We start from the raw sequence: 15,593 nt of genomic DNA, 5'->3' as shown, positions 1-15,593 counted from the left end.
AACCAACTGAGCCACCCAGGCGCCCCTGGTGATGGGTATTAAAGAGGGCACGTACTGAATGGACCACTGGATGTTACGTGCAAACAATGAATCATGGAACGCTACATCAAAAACTAATGATGTAATATATGGTGATTGACATAACATAATAAAAAAAACCAATGGTGGTGATAAACTAAAGAGGGTAAGTCATTGGGTATTAGTATTTGTTAAAGAATTGTGTAAACATAGGTTTAATCAGAAATATGGGGCCACCTGGATGGCTCAGTTGGTTAAGCATCTGACTCTTGGTTTCTGATCAGGTCATGATCTAATGGATTGTGAGATCAAGCCCCGCCTCGGGCTTCATGCTCAGCACGGAGTTTGCTTGGATTCTCTCCCACTCCCCCTTCGCCCATGCTCACCTTTACGTGCGCACTCTCATTCTCTCTCTCTGTCAAATAAATAAATAAATCCTTAAAAAAAAAAAAAAATATATATATATATATATCTTATAACTCCTGTATTCCTCTCATTCTTTGGGTCTTTCCTAGGATGGGTTTTTCCTTCCCTCACCAGGTGACTTAAATGCATTTGGAAGTCTTCCTGTATTTAGGGTGCTTCACCAAACTTGGCAGATACATGTCATTTAAGGTTAAGAACAACCAGTTACTTCCCAATTAATACTTTGTAATTATATCTGCCAGGAAGTAGTAAGAGAAAGGCAAGAAAACTTAAGACTTGTGAGACTAATGCAAGATAAAGAGGAAATGATCGGAAAACTCAAAGAAGAAATTGATTTGTTAAATAGAGTAAGTATTCACACATTTCAGTTTCATAGTTTTTTTTTTCCCTTCAATTGGATGAAAATACATATGTATGAAGAGATTATGTAATTTCATTATTTTGTTAATGAGATGGTAACTTGTGGTAATAAGAATCATCATTTCATTCTATAAACTGATTTCCTCTGGCCAGTTATCAGTTGTATTCAGTTAATACTGTTCTTTTGGGGATGGACTGATGAATGGATTTGTTCAGTGTTTTTGTTAGAGTCTGGAGGTGAGAGGCAGCTTGGTCACCACCACACATAAAAGGGTATTGGTACAGAGTTGCCTCAATGAAGAGCTAAACTTGCTACTTTCTTGCCATAAGACACTCCAGATGTCTTTGTGTGTATTTTCACCACCTTTTTCCCCTCTAGTTATACTTACACATCTCCAACTTTAGGTTTAGCATTATACTAGGTCTCTATTACACTATTTTGTAACTCTTTTTCTTGCTTTCAGCCTTAGAATTTACTTTCTGCTTAAGAAGCGGGTATTAGTGCTGGGCCTTTCTGCTTAAGAAGCAGGTGTTAGTGCTGGCCCGTACTTAGGTAATGTTGATGAGAAGAGATTCCATAGTTTTGCATATTAGAAGACTTTAGATAAGATGGAGGAAAGAAATAAGTTTGCTTCAGGGAAAAAGGGAACAGATTCCTAATCCAGTCTTAACCCTAACAATGAAAGAAGAGAAAATAAAGAGGCTTCATTATGTAGATCCATTCTAAATAAAGCTCTAAGGCATTAACTACAGGTAATAGATGAGGACAGCACAATTTAGTTTAACTTGTTCAAAGTCCTAGGTAGTAATCATGGAGTAACTGTCTGAGCCAGTATTTTACATCAGGTATTCCAAAATCCTAATTCTGAGCTCTCCATTTTTGTAAACAGTCTTTCATCTTGGTTTAGAACACAGGCATTCCTCTATTGGTTTTGGAATATGATTTAATAAAATCTGAAAATAGTTTTGAAGTCTGTGATATATTAGCACTGTCTTAGGCGCTGTGCATTAAAAAGAATAATAAAACACCTGCTTTTACAGAGTTTATAATCAAGTAATGATACAGGAATATATTTTATTAATTAATTCTAAATCTTGGATTAGGTCTCAGTTGTAGTAATTTTCGGAATTCTGTATATTTATTGTTGTTGCTTTCAACAGGTAAGTTCACCAACATCATTCATTTGGTTTGTGAGTAAATGCAGATTCTATTTTTGCACATTTTAAAAACATTTACCTAATTGTCCAAAGGCAGTATGCTAAATTTATCAGAATGCTGCTGTCCAGTAGCATGCTTATAATTTAAACTGATTACTCCAAGTTTTAGTATTTTGAATTACAAGGATAAATCTAAAAATATGTGCTTTTACAACTATCAGTAAGCATTGTGCCTTGAAATAGTTTCTTCTAACTAAAACTTAGAGTGGATTATCTTCATATTTACCACATGGTTGTATATATGGCACTAGGATTAACATAGGGAACACAGACCTGGAATCATATAACTTTAAAGCTGGAGGATCATTACTTAGTTTATTGGCTTTCACTTTTTTTTAAAGCTCTAAAACCTTTTCCTCAAACAAAATGTTATAGAGAAGCCTAACATGAATTGAACCAGATCAACTCTATTTGCTCCAGATCTCCTTTTCTGTATGCCTCCATTTTATCACTTCCCCAGATTTTCACCTCCCAACACACACCCTTGTTAAAGATCATACAAGGTGGTAGGAGTACATCCAGAACTTGTACCTCTATCGTTTTGATGCCTCATTTGACACAGGCTGTTATCTGAGGCCCTGAACCTCATATTGCCTATATATGTATTTTGTTTAGCCCTCAATTTGGGGGAAGGGGAGATTCGTTTTTAACTGAAAAATTAAGCTATTTATAACGATTAAAAATTGGAAGATTCACAATTAAAGAATTCTGATTTTTGACTTCTAAAAATGAAAGATCTGGCAAGAGGTATCTGTCTTATCATGATAATAATGAGAAGGAGTTGAGTAGTGGATGCTCCCTTCAGGTGGGGCATACTTCATCTAAAGTTGTTTTCAGAACTTGTCCTTGTTTCCAAATTAAATGCTTGTATGAATTATCTTTGAATGTATGTATTTTAAAGTGTTTTTATCACCTTTAGTATATTTTTAATTATTTAAAAAACTCCTATGTTATTTTCATTTTTTGTTTCCTTAAGGACCTAGATGACATAGAAGATGAAAATGAACAACTAAAGCAGGAAAATAAAACTCTTTTGAAAGTTGTTGGTCAGCTAACAAGGTAGAAGATTCAAGTCCCAGTGTGGAAAAAGTATTTTAAAACTACTGATTGAATGTTATAGTTGATGGTAGGACAATATACCTATGCTGCAATACATTAAGTATGTATATTTATTTCTAGAAAACAGTGGGTTTTTATTTTCAAAATACTGCTTTTTCATTATTTCAAAATAGTACCAACCTTCTATTTCACGAATAAGTAACATCTTTCAGTTATTAAAATGATAGGTTATGGCTTTTTTGGTTTTGTGTGGTATTCAAATAATATATGGTTTAAAGTCACAACCATTTGAATATATTTTATCTATGGTAGTGTGTTTTCTCCCTAAAGGAATATACATAGTCTTTGTTTACATGAATTCAAATACTTTTGGGGAATTACCAGCAATTGCCTTATTACTGATGTGTGCAAACTTATATGTGTTTTTGATTTACTCATAAAGGCTTTGTCTATTGTCATTTGTTCTTTCAACTTATTCTAAGCAATTTAGAGTAATAGAGTGTCACATCATTTTATGTAACAGTCATCTTTAAAAAGGAAAGCTATTATGAAAAGTCATTTAATATCATGTACTAGTTGGCTAAATATAAAATTTTAAAGAATACTTGAATTGTGCTACAGTAAATTAAAATATACAATTTTTGTATTTGAATGTTGAAAAAAATTTAAAATCACTTTAGCTTCAGAAAGACATATACTTTGTAATTTCATCGTAAAATTTCTTATGTAGGTACTATGTTTCTTATTATTCCAAGATTTATAAATGAACATGGGATATTTAAAAAGTTCATTCATCAATCCTGGAGACTGTGTACAATTTCAGTGTAAAAGAAAAAAAATCCATATTTTTAATTGTCATTTGCATTAAAAACAAAACCAAAATATTTATCCACACTTAAAACATTGATAATTACATTTACAAAACAATACGTAAACAGAAATAGTATTGAAATACTTTGCTTATTTCTAACTTGGAGAATAACACTGTGATACAGTTGTTCTCATATGAGAGAATTATTCCCCTACTTCAAATTTAAGGGATTTTCTTCCTAATATTGAATTTTTAAAAACAATTTTTAAAAATTTTGAAGAAATTTATAAATTTTCTATTAAGTATCATTTAGTATTTAGAGTTGTTGTATATTAAATTTTTATGTTGAGTAAGGAAACCCCCTCTTTTAAAATATATTAACATTAAGAAATGTCTGTCTGATAATTGAATCCTAAACAGTATACTGATACCCTTTTGTCCAATGAAACGTAGTAAAATCCATTTTGGGTAACCTACTGTCTCTTTTTCTTCACTTGCCAAGTCCCTTCATTATTTACTATTAGAAAAATAGGGAAGTGAGACAACTGGACAGAATGTAAATGATAAATATCACATGTTGAATTCTAAAAATTCTTTGTGGTTACCTAGATTGGCTTCTCATTTCAGAAGTTTCAACCTTGGCTGATCATTAGAATCACTTGGATTGCTTACAAAGAATTCCCTGGCTGTAATTTCTAGATAGATTTAGGTTGAGACCCTGGATAGAATTTTTAAAGCTCACCATCTGATGATTCTGATCATAATTAAGTTTGGAAATAGCTGCTGTCGCCTCTTTCCTTTCTGTATCTTCCACTGGAGACCCTAGAATTAACATATGTTAGCTACCAGCATTTTGTCCCCCTTTTAGTTTATTTAATAATTTATCTGGTCTCTGGGGAAGTTTTCATATGTTTAAATATATTTACCAAAAATTTCAACGTTAGATTACCAAACTTGATATAGTTGCAGAATTACTGCGTAAGGGCCTCCTTTTTGGAGAATGTTACCCAGCATGGGAACAGTGACCTGCTCTCCACATGTCAGAGTGGTATGCCAGGCTCAGTCACTGCCTTGGCCATGAGGCACTCATCTCCCTTCAGTTACCCTTAGGTATTTTGCAGAAATACTGCTATTACCTAGTTTTACATCCAAGCTTTGGATGTTGTGAAAATACTGTCAGTATCCAGCATTATTAGTGTGCTGGTTTTTCAGTAAAGTTTTTGAAATTTCTATTTAATCCATATGTAAGGAAAGGAATATTTCATTTCTTTTTTTAAAATTATACCAGTTATTAGTGCTTTTAAAGACTGAGCTGTTTTTAAATTTTCCTTTTCTTCAGTTTATTAGGAAAACTTCCAACAATGATTTTTTACATAATGGTACCTAGTGCAAATACAGAGGCCTGACAACTTAGGCAAAGCAGTTCACAAGCAGTCCTTCCTCCTGTCCTTAAAATGTGTATTTATATCACTTACAGATTTTTACACTGAATATTGAAAAATTAAGTAGGATCTGCTACAATTTCCCTTTAGAATGTATAAAAAGCATTGAGATTTTAAAAAGGTAAAATACATGTGCACTACCTTAGAAAACTTGGCTGTTGTCAATAAAGTGCTAGTATTTGTGAAATTATTAGTTCCATTCAGAAATTATATTTCTTATATTTCCTGGGACTTTATGGCATAATAAAGCATATTCAAAGTTTTACTGTGTTTATGATATTATTTTCAAAACAATACGTTTATTAATTTTAAAGTGAACATGACTTGTCCCCCTGATTTCTGACATGCATTAATTTGAGAATTACAAAGTAACCTCCATTTTTCATTTTTCTAGAATTGTTATTAATTTTATTGCACTACAGTTACCTTTAGAGAGGAAGAGGGTGGTATTTATGTATTTCTAAGGGAATTTACTAAATATAGAGATTAGCACTGTTACACTGGCTCAAGCAGTTTAAAACATAGAAAATTAAGTATTGGGGGGCAGACACATGAAGCAATGTATTCTTTTTGTCTAAAGTTAACTTTTTAATGGTGGTTTAAAGCAATGTATTGCTAAGGTGAAAAACCTACCTCAATTATATGTGGGTTTATGTTTTCTGGATTAGTCTGGATTTTTATAATTAGAAATTAAAATAGGACATTTTGAGTTCACTAATACTTTGTTGAAAATACAAGTCAGTATAATAGACTTTGTAAGTTCAACACTGTAATATAAAACAGGAAAGACCTTTGGTTTGATCATTGATCTGATGTCCTAGACAATATTCATATGTACAGTGATAGTCATCTTTCATCTTTTTTGTAGTTTTATAATCTTGAGTCCATGCCTAGTAAGTTCCATGCAGTATTGGCACTTATTTAATAACTGTTCATGGTTTAGTTAATAGCCTGTTACAAGATTCAGGCATAGATTTTCATCTTGTAATATAAGAAACGAAACACCAGCTTTTCATTGGGAGGAATAGTAAGTGAGAAAGAACTAACATTCAGGAGTCAGAACTTTAAAATAATATGTTAAAGTCAGTGCTAAACATTCTCTTATTGTATCTGAACCATTCCTAATATGTAACAGTAAGCTTGACTTCCTATGCTCACTCTCATAAGTAAAGGACATCCCATCAACTAGGATCATAATTTATATATTATTTATGTGAGAACTATTGCCACTTTTGTTGTTCCATTTAACTGAAAGCGTAATACTAATAGACAACAAACATTTTGCTCTTCAGGTGCTTCCCCCATGTTGTTAAATTTCTCATTGAAGTTTAGAAGTTGGTTGTCATTCTCAAACTTGAAAAATTACCTAGATTACCCTAGAAAACCTGAACCCATATTGTTTTTTTATTTTACTTAGCTAGACTCTCACAGCACGTTAAAATCCTCTACCCATTAACGTGTCAGTATGTGAGAGGACTATGGATGAGGACTATACATACATTAAATTTTCATATCTGTTCTTTTAGCAAGTATTTATTAGTCTAGTAGATATCTAATTATAGTTCTTATAGATGTTTTTTAAAAATGGACATGGACCAGCCCTTCATTTAGCAGTGTACTATCTATGTAGTGTGTGTCAGTAGCACAAAGTGCATTCTTAATTAGCATTAGCTGGTCTAATCTGAATAGTTCATTCAAAAGTGTGGGGTTTTTTTTTTGGTATTATCTAGCCATTGTCTTTTAGCTCTAGTTAATAGGTACCATTTAATTCGCTGCAGCACTTACTGAATGGTGGAGTGGAAGACCTGATGCATGTTGGGAAATATCTTACCATATTTCATTTAGGTAATTATGCTTTATGAAAAGAACATTGTTGAAGAATTTATAGCAGTAATGAAGTAAAAAGAATTCAGTGTATTTCAGATACAACAAACTATTAATGGTATTCTCTGTACATTATTGATTACTAGTTTGTTTTTAGGTATTTACATCTAATAAGCAGTTCACATCCTGACACATATTGCTTTAGTAATAATAGAATGTTAGTGATGATCACTTGATGGACACTAATTATGCGCCTGTTTTGTTTTGATTCCTCTTCTGGATACCTAATCTAATAGATACACATTGCCTTTTTTGGTGAACTTGTTTCTTGGAAGATTTGGCTATTTTAGTCAGGGTTTTTCTTCTAAATTTAAGTATTAGATGGCTGCTGCTACCGGCAACAACCATATGAAAACTAAAATTTACTGTTCTTTTGAAAAATCAGTTAAGTAAATATTTGTAGAAAAACACCTCGATAATTTATTGACCACATTCGTATTGTGTAGAGAGCTTTCATAATTCCCATGGCATAGGTTTTCATGGTGGAATAGTCAGCTTGATACAGATTCACTTTTAATAGGCTTTGCATGTAAAATAATAAATACTCAGTAAAAAAATAAATTTTCATTTATTTTTCAACACTGGTTATTTTTTTTTCACCCTGAACTATCAGTAAAACCCTGACCATGAGTTTTACTTTTGGAGTTAAGGGATAATGTTAATATTCTAATTAATTTGTGTGCCTCTTACTAAAACAGTATGCAGTACATTTAAATCTTTAGTATACATTATTGTAGAGGGAAAAATGTTTAAAAAAATAAAAATGCTATATTGATAAGATCTGTATACTTCAATGGTGGGACTTCTTGAAGAAAGGAAGTATACACATGTTCAATCTGACTAAAAATTTTAATTGTCTTTGTTTTAAAACTACATGAATAATTTCTTAATTCAGAATTGGAACTATTATCAACTAAATCTGATGGTGTTCAAAGAATTTCAGGTCCTTAATAGTTTGAAAAAGTTAAGTAGGAGTCTGAGAATGTACAAATCCGGTCTTTGTTTTTTGAGTAAATGGTTTACATAACCTTTTGCTAATGTGTCATTCTTCATACACCTGCACAAGCTAATCAGTCTTCTTTACTTCTAGAACTCTAAATTAATCTTCTCAGTAATGTCATACATGTCTAACAAGTGAACAAGCATCCTTCAGTCAGACTGTTTAGATAATGTCTCAAGTCCTTATATAAGAACCTACTCCATTAGCAAGCCTATCGAAAAACTTGTAAGGTCTCTTAGTCTTAATTGGACCTGGAGCCCTTTATCTTAGACTTTATCAAATCTGTATTTTTTTTCTAGATTCACTCTGTGCATGCACACAATTCTATCAGTAGCTGTATACTACCCACATATTTTCTTAATCTCCTGTGTCTTGTTTCTCTTTTCACCTCTGCAAGAGTTACATTTTGGAGAGAATTTATGTAATGTTGGACCTTCATGTTAAAGAGATAGGACTGGTTATAATATCCTTTACAATTCATTCATTTTATTTTGATGTCTAACCAGATAAGGTTAAAAAGGAAGCTAGAAAGCAAAACTTCCTTTTTAATATTGGACCAAATGCGCAATTTTACTCTTCACTTTCAAAAAATGAATGTGACTGAGTAAAGGTGGGTTTTTAAAAATTTTTTTTTAAAGATTTTATTTATTTGAGAGAGAGAGAGACCATGAGCAGGGGCAGAGGGAGAGGGAGAAGCAGACTCCCCACCGAGCAGGAAGTCTGATGAGGGGCTCGATCCCAGGACCCCACGTCAAAGGCAGATGCTTAACCGACTAAGCCACCTAGGCGCCCAGGATAGGTTTAATAAAGGAAGAAGCTCTCTACTTGGTGTCAGATAGTTGAGCATTATGAAAAAAATTAATATGAACCAGTTAAGAAAGGTAGATTGGACTTGGACTTTACACATGTGAAAGAAAAGTAACAGTTTTGACAGCTAAGTGTGTTATTCACATTAAAATGTGCAAAATTAATAGAAAGGTATTTGATTTATTCTTGTAGTGCAAAAGTATAACCAAAGCTATCAGTCAAAGCCATAGGAAATCCCATTTTGAAGAACCTGCCAATCACTTTTGATAAGAATGCATTCATTTGATATAATGTTAAGAAAAGTTGGAAAATTATTAGCTTTCCATAGCTGATCAAAGTTTCATGAATGGGTGATTTGGGACAATGAACAACATCACTAATTTAAAGTAAAATTATGCATTGAGCTCGCTGATTTAGCGAAAATTGTAGTGGGATGAATGACTTGGCATTGGAAATGCTAATTGATGATCATAGGGGGCCTAAAAGTGCCTTTTGTTTCTTGTAACTCCTTTAAGATCAGTGTACCTTACGAGGTTCAGCTAAGTGCAGTGACTCACTTAGTTAACAATTTGAGCACAACTTTAACACATGTAGTATAGCATAACAACATTAAATAATTAGAAATTCAGTAGCACTATTTGCCAGGCATTGTGTTGAGTGCCTTAAATACTGTTTTTATTTGATTCTTTAAAGTGCAAAGTACAGATTAGGAAGAGTAATTTGCCCAAAGTTACGAAGCAGTGCTTTGTGCTTACACTGTAACATACTCACTTTTATGACATAATCATTGTCCTATTAAACATTTTGCCAGTGGTTCTCAAAGTGTGGTCTCCACACCAGTAGTACTGGCTTCACAAAGAAACCTCTTAGAAATAGTAACTCTTGGGCCCCACCCAACACCTGAATGAGGTGGGCCCAGCAATCTATGTTTTAACAGGCCCTTCAAGTGATTCTGATGCAGGTCAAAGCTTGCAAATTTGCATTGTGCATTTCTATTTTTAGGTAAAGATCTTGGTCTTTCTTTGGACATTATATAAATAATATAACATGAACTTGTTAAAAAAAAAAAGTGATCTTTTTGTTGTTGCTTACAGTGCAAAAGACTGTATCAGGAAGAGCCCCAGTGTGGAGATTAGTGGCTTGACATAACTGCATTAGTTTAGTATTATCTCTGGAACTCAAATGGATTCTTAAGTCCAGGAGACTGTGGAATGAAATCTTTGTTTTACTGTGTTAAGCTGGATCTCTGTTATTGCCTGAAGGTTTTTAGTAACAAATACATTTTTGTCAAATTTTAAAACTTAATTGGAACAAATAAATGTATATTTCATTAGTTACAGTTTTGTTTTTGTTGGTCTTTGTTTTGTTTTGTTTTTTCCATGTGTGGACACTGGGGTGGCTCATGGGGAGGTTAAATCTTCAGTTTACTGTGAACTCAGAAAATCAGTAACATCTTCTAGCTATTTGATCAGTGAGGAGAAATCCAGTGTTGCATATCAGTGAGTAAAGAAAAATTTTAAAGTCTATGTTTATTGATTTAGAATAATTTTTTTATTTCCAGATAGTTTATTATTTTTAATTATTTCTGCTTTTTAAATACTTTAGAGCAATTTTAGATTATAGAATTACCGTGAAGGTAGTACAGAGAGTCCTTGAATACCTCACACCCAGTTTGCCTCATTACTCATGTTTTACATTAGTATGGTACATTTGTCACAATTAATGAACCAATACTGATACATTATTATTAAAGTCCATACTTGATTCCTATTTCCTCACTTTTTCCCTAATGTTCCTGGATCCAATCTAAGATACCACATTACATTTAGTAGTTACATCTCTTAACACTCCTCTTAGTTGTGAAAGTTTCTTAGACTTTTCTTATTTTTGATGACCTTGACAGGATTTGATGAGCTTTTGAGGATTACGGGTCAGGTATTTCTCACTTGTTACTATGGCCATGTTCAGATATGCACAGAAGTTGATAAAATAATGATCCATATAGGAGTGGGCTTGACTTTGTTTTCCTGCTATACTCTTTTGTTGGCAGGGAACAGCCATAGGAAGCAGCCGTAGGAAGCCGTAGGAAGTAGGAAGCAGGGATAAACATTGAAGACCATGGTGGATTCAGACCACAGCAGCTAGAACTGTCAGTTAATTACCCTCCCCACAGTAGGAGGTTAGAAGAGGCCCCTTTGCATGGCTCTCACATCAGGTAGTAAGTACGTTATGTTCAAATTTCCCCAGATACCTCAAAAGTGTCCTTTTACTGTTAGTTTATTCAAATAAAGATCCAAATGAGAGTCATTTGGTTGGTATGTCTCTTAAGTCTTTTTTAGCCTATAAATTACACACATCTCCAATTTTTATGCCATTTTTCAAATTGAAGAAATTAGATAATTTGCTCTGTAGAATTTTCCACATTCTGGATTTGACTGATTACATCTTAATGATGCTGTTTAATTTGTTCCTCTATCCCCGGTGTTTCCTGCAAATTGTTGATGAGATGTAAAGGCTTTATTAGATTCAATATATATACTTTTGGACAATAATTCATAGGTGTGTGTACTTTGTATTGAATCACATAAGGAGGTACTCTATGTCTTTTCTCACTTTTTAGTAATGTTAAGAATAACAGATTCAGGTACTGTTAGCTTCATTACTCTATTTTAAAGTTTCTCATCAACCTTTTATGTAATAGTTTAGCAAACATTGGTAATTATTGCCCAGACCCATTATATCATTAGATCATATAGTTTTCTAATTCTATCATTCTATTTACATTGGAATTGTAGTTGGAATTCTTTAAAGGGAAACTTCCATTTATCAATTACTTGATTCCTTAAAATATGAGTAAGATAAGATCATATTGCTTCCCTTTATCATTTTAATAATAATAGGCCACAGCCAAAGGAACCTCCAAAGGTAAGTCATATGTTTGTTTATATATTTAGTGTGTTTTAGTCCACTGCAGTTATTATTTTTATGTCTACATTGTCTCATATTTAGCTAGTAGGAGTCCCTTCCAAGTTGGCTTTTGTGTCCTTTTGGCCCTTCCTTGTTTTCCAGCATAAGGTGTTCATTCTCATCCTGTACATTCCTTTTCAGGACCCAGAATCAAGAGCTACCTTTCTTTGTGGAAAATTAAAGCCTTGATAGCCATTGAAATTATCAGATAATATATAAAAACCAGAGGACATTTATAGAGCTCTTCTTAACTGTGAAAACTATATGGATATTGAAACATTCCAACTTGTACTTTTACTGGAAAATTTTTAAGGAGGTGACAGAAGTCTACTTGTTCCTTTGCCATTTTTCATTTAAATATTTTCTCATTCATTTTCTGTGCAAATAGAAGGTAGATCTTAAACATATCTTGATTTTTTTGAAATTTATTCATGCTTGTTGAGAATCTCAGATTAATTATAAAAGTCAAGATTTTATTTGAGTAGGTAAATTACTTGAAAGTGTTCAAGTTAGAATGCAGCCACATAACTGTGTAAAAATGTATAGATATTCTGTAAGTTGGGCGTGAACAGAGAGCTTATGTAATAAGCTAAAATTCATAATAAAAAAGTGACCAAATTGCAGTTTCTTCACCCCACCACATTAAAATTTGACTCAAACTCATACTATGGATTTTAATAGAGACTAGACATTTCCATCTCTAGTCACCTCTGAATGAGACTCTATGCAGTGGTGCCAGCCATTGATAAGTCTTCACAGCTGGTTGTGAGGCAGTCCTGGTGAAGAGGAGGACTAAGAATGTTGGATGATGGAATGCAAACTGGTGCAGCAACTGTGGAAAACAGGACGGAGGGTCCTAAAAAATTAAACATAGAACTACCATATGATCCAATAATTCCACCTCAGATTATTTACCTAAAGAATATGAAAACACTAATTTGAAAAGATATATGTGCCCCTGTGTTTATTGCAGCATTATTTACAATAGCCAAAATATGGAAGCAGCCCAAGTGTCCACTGATGGATGAATGGATGAAGAAAATGTGTGTGTGGAGTGGGGGGTATATGGAATATACAATGGAATATTTCTCAGCCATAAGAAAGAAGGAAATCTTGCCATTTGCAGTGAATGGGTGGAGATAGAGAGTATAAGTGAAATAAGTCAGAGAAAGACATAATTTCACTCGTGGAATTTAAGAAACAACAAAGGGAAAAAAAAAAAAAAAGACAAACCAAGAAACAGACTCTTAACTATGGAGAACAAACTGATAGTTACCAGAAAAAGGATGGGTGATATAAGTGAGGGAGTTACAAGAGTACTTTTATCTTGATGAGCACTGAGTAACATAATAAAATTGTTGAATCACTATATTGTACACCTGAAACTAATACCACACTGTATGTTAACTACACTAGTTTTTTTTTTTTCTTTGGTGCAAAATGGTGGTTTATTAAAGCATGGGTTCTGTCCCCATGTTGGGGCAAGTAAGGAAAAGGGAGATTTCAAAAGAACTTTTCATATGCTAAAGAGGACTGATTTACAAGATACCAGAGACCTTGCCATTGTCAAGGTTGTTTCTCCCCCAGCAAGGTATTAACCTTAAAACAGCTGGGAGATTCCTGGAAGAATGTCACTCATGTCCTACCCAGAGTGGGGGTGGGGGTGGAAGAGGTTGCAGGGTGTATGCTTCCGCTTTGTCTTCAGCTAGCCCCTTCTGCTCCCTCCTCATTTCCTCCCTGAGCAATTTTGACCCTTAAATCTAAGGTTGTTGAAGGCGGAAGGTGTCTCATTTTCTGTAAAACGTCCTCCTGCTGAAAAGGGGCAGAGATGTCCCTACCCAGGGGAGTTACGAAAGGGGAGGCAGCTGAATCTAAGGCTGACAGGAAGTCATTAAGGAAGTATCTCTGTGGGTGGTAAGAATCATCTGTTGATGTGAAATCATAGTAGGGACGGAGTCTCAGCACTAAGTGGAGAGATACTATAGATGTGGGCAGATTCCTCTCCTCGAGGTCCCCAATATATCCTGAGGTCCCCGCACCTGGTGGGGAAATCTGAAGTGGGTGGTGTTAAGTCCAAGGGTTGCTCTTCTTGATGGGGTTTTGGACTATAGGTGAAATTCGGTGGGTTGAGTTCAGGAGCCGACGACTAAGAAAGAATTCTTGAGACCTCAAGTTTGCACCAAAGCTGAGTTCAGATGTGAAGACTCAAAGTCCCACGTTCAGTCACCATATGATGTGGTTTTGGAATATAGGTAAGGTTCCGTGGGGTGAGGTCTGGAGCCAACCACCAAGAAAGAATTCTTGAGATGTCTTTGGTGCAAAATGGTGGTTTATTAAAGAAGGGGGACGGGACCGGTCAGCTGAAAGAACAGCCTACACTAGATTTTTTTTAAAAGGCATCAAGTTGAGTGTTAGGGTACATGTTGCTTAATATAAACTACTTTACCTTTTTTTTTTTACTTTTTTAAATGAAAAAAAAAGTTGGATGATGGCTAAGGTAGGTTGTGAAGTTACCATGTGACTGATTGGGCCATCAAGAGTCCTTAAACTGTGCTTAGAATAAAACCCAGTTGCTGGCAGCCATCCTAGGGGAGCACCTAATAATTAATATTGGCAAAATCCTTTACTCCTGCCAATACCTTCATCCAGAAGGAAGGATCCACTCTTTTATTCCTGAATATGGAAACCAGCTGTAGCCTAAATTCTTGCATCTTGCATTGGTTCACAAATACTTACTATACACTACTTTGTGCTAAGCTTTGTTCTAGGTACAAGGGACAGCAGTGAAAAAATCCTAACCTACATCATTTTATTCTTTATTTCCCAGTAAAAAAGTGGACATAGGGTTGAGTGGTTGCTTCTTAGAATGTTCTTTGGACCTTTCCAAAAGATGAGAATTGAAATTCATTTATCTTTTGACAGCAATGGTAGCCTTGATATATGTGATGGGCTATATAGTTTGTGTTCTCAAAATCATGCTTATAAATCTAATGTTTGGAAAGGATTTATTCCCCTGATCTTGAGAAATTGAGAGTGATTGTTGATTTAGAGCATGAATTCATATTGTCATTAATTTGTTATATGAATTTTAGTTTTGCCCCAAAATAATGTCTTCAGTGGCTGATGCTAGTAAGTCCTCAGTGGGAGTCAAGGCCCCAATTTTCTAGTACCTTCTGATCTTCGGAAGCATTTGTAATTATTCAGTTTCTATGTTTAATTTTATAATGGATCTCAAATATCTGTGTTCCTATAGCTCATAAATTCCCAAAGTCACCCACAGCTAAATAAAACTATTTCTTCCTGAATTTTTCTTTTCTTCTGAGCTCTGCAGTTGAGGTGGAACTAAGTACAGTGTACTTTACAGGCTTTTGTTGTCTAGTTACTTGAGAAACACTTCCCCTGTGATGAAATCATCAATTGCCTTTTTTTTTTGTAATTGAGTGGTTAGGACATTTTATCCTTTTGCTGTGGTTCTTGCCTAAAAAATTTATTTCATTTCATATGTGGGAGAATTAGATCCAGTTTTGAGGATTTACCCTTGGTTCACTTATAGACTAGCATTAGTCTTTTTATACTTAGATTTTTAAAAACTCTTAAAAAT

General features: G+C 34.0%; 1 protein-coding gene across 2 annotated transcripts in view; it reads left to right on the top strand.

Moving 5' to 3' along the window:
• The window catches only part of PAWR (pro-apoptotic WT1 regulator), a 114,282-nt gene extending 103,918 nt beyond the window's left edge, over positions 1 to 10,364 (top strand). For both annotated transcript variants that reach the window (XM_006734944.3, XM_081822116.1), the window contains 2 exons: positions 687 to 791; positions 2,999 to 10,364. In XM_006734944.3, the coding sequence (XP_006735007.2) occupies positions 687 to 791; positions 2,999 to 3,085 (192 nt within the window). In that variant the 3' untranslated portion in view covers positions 3,086 to 10,364. The remainder of the gene's footprint in view (positions 1 to 686; positions 792 to 2,998) is intronic.
• The last annotated feature ends 5,229 nt before the right edge of the window (positions 10,365 to 15,593 follow it).

This window comes from Leptonychotes weddellii, chromosome 5 (genome assembly GCF_054177405.1).
Source record: "Leptonychotes weddellii isolate Sample4059 chromosome 5, ASM5417740v2, whole genome shotgun sequence".
NCBI classification, from domain to species: Eukaryota; Metazoa; Chordata; class Mammalia; order Carnivora; family Phocidae; genus Leptonychotes; species Leptonychotes weddellii.
The sequence above is the reverse complement of the archived record's forward strand: the minus strand, read 5'-3'. Positions and strand labels throughout refer to the sequence as shown.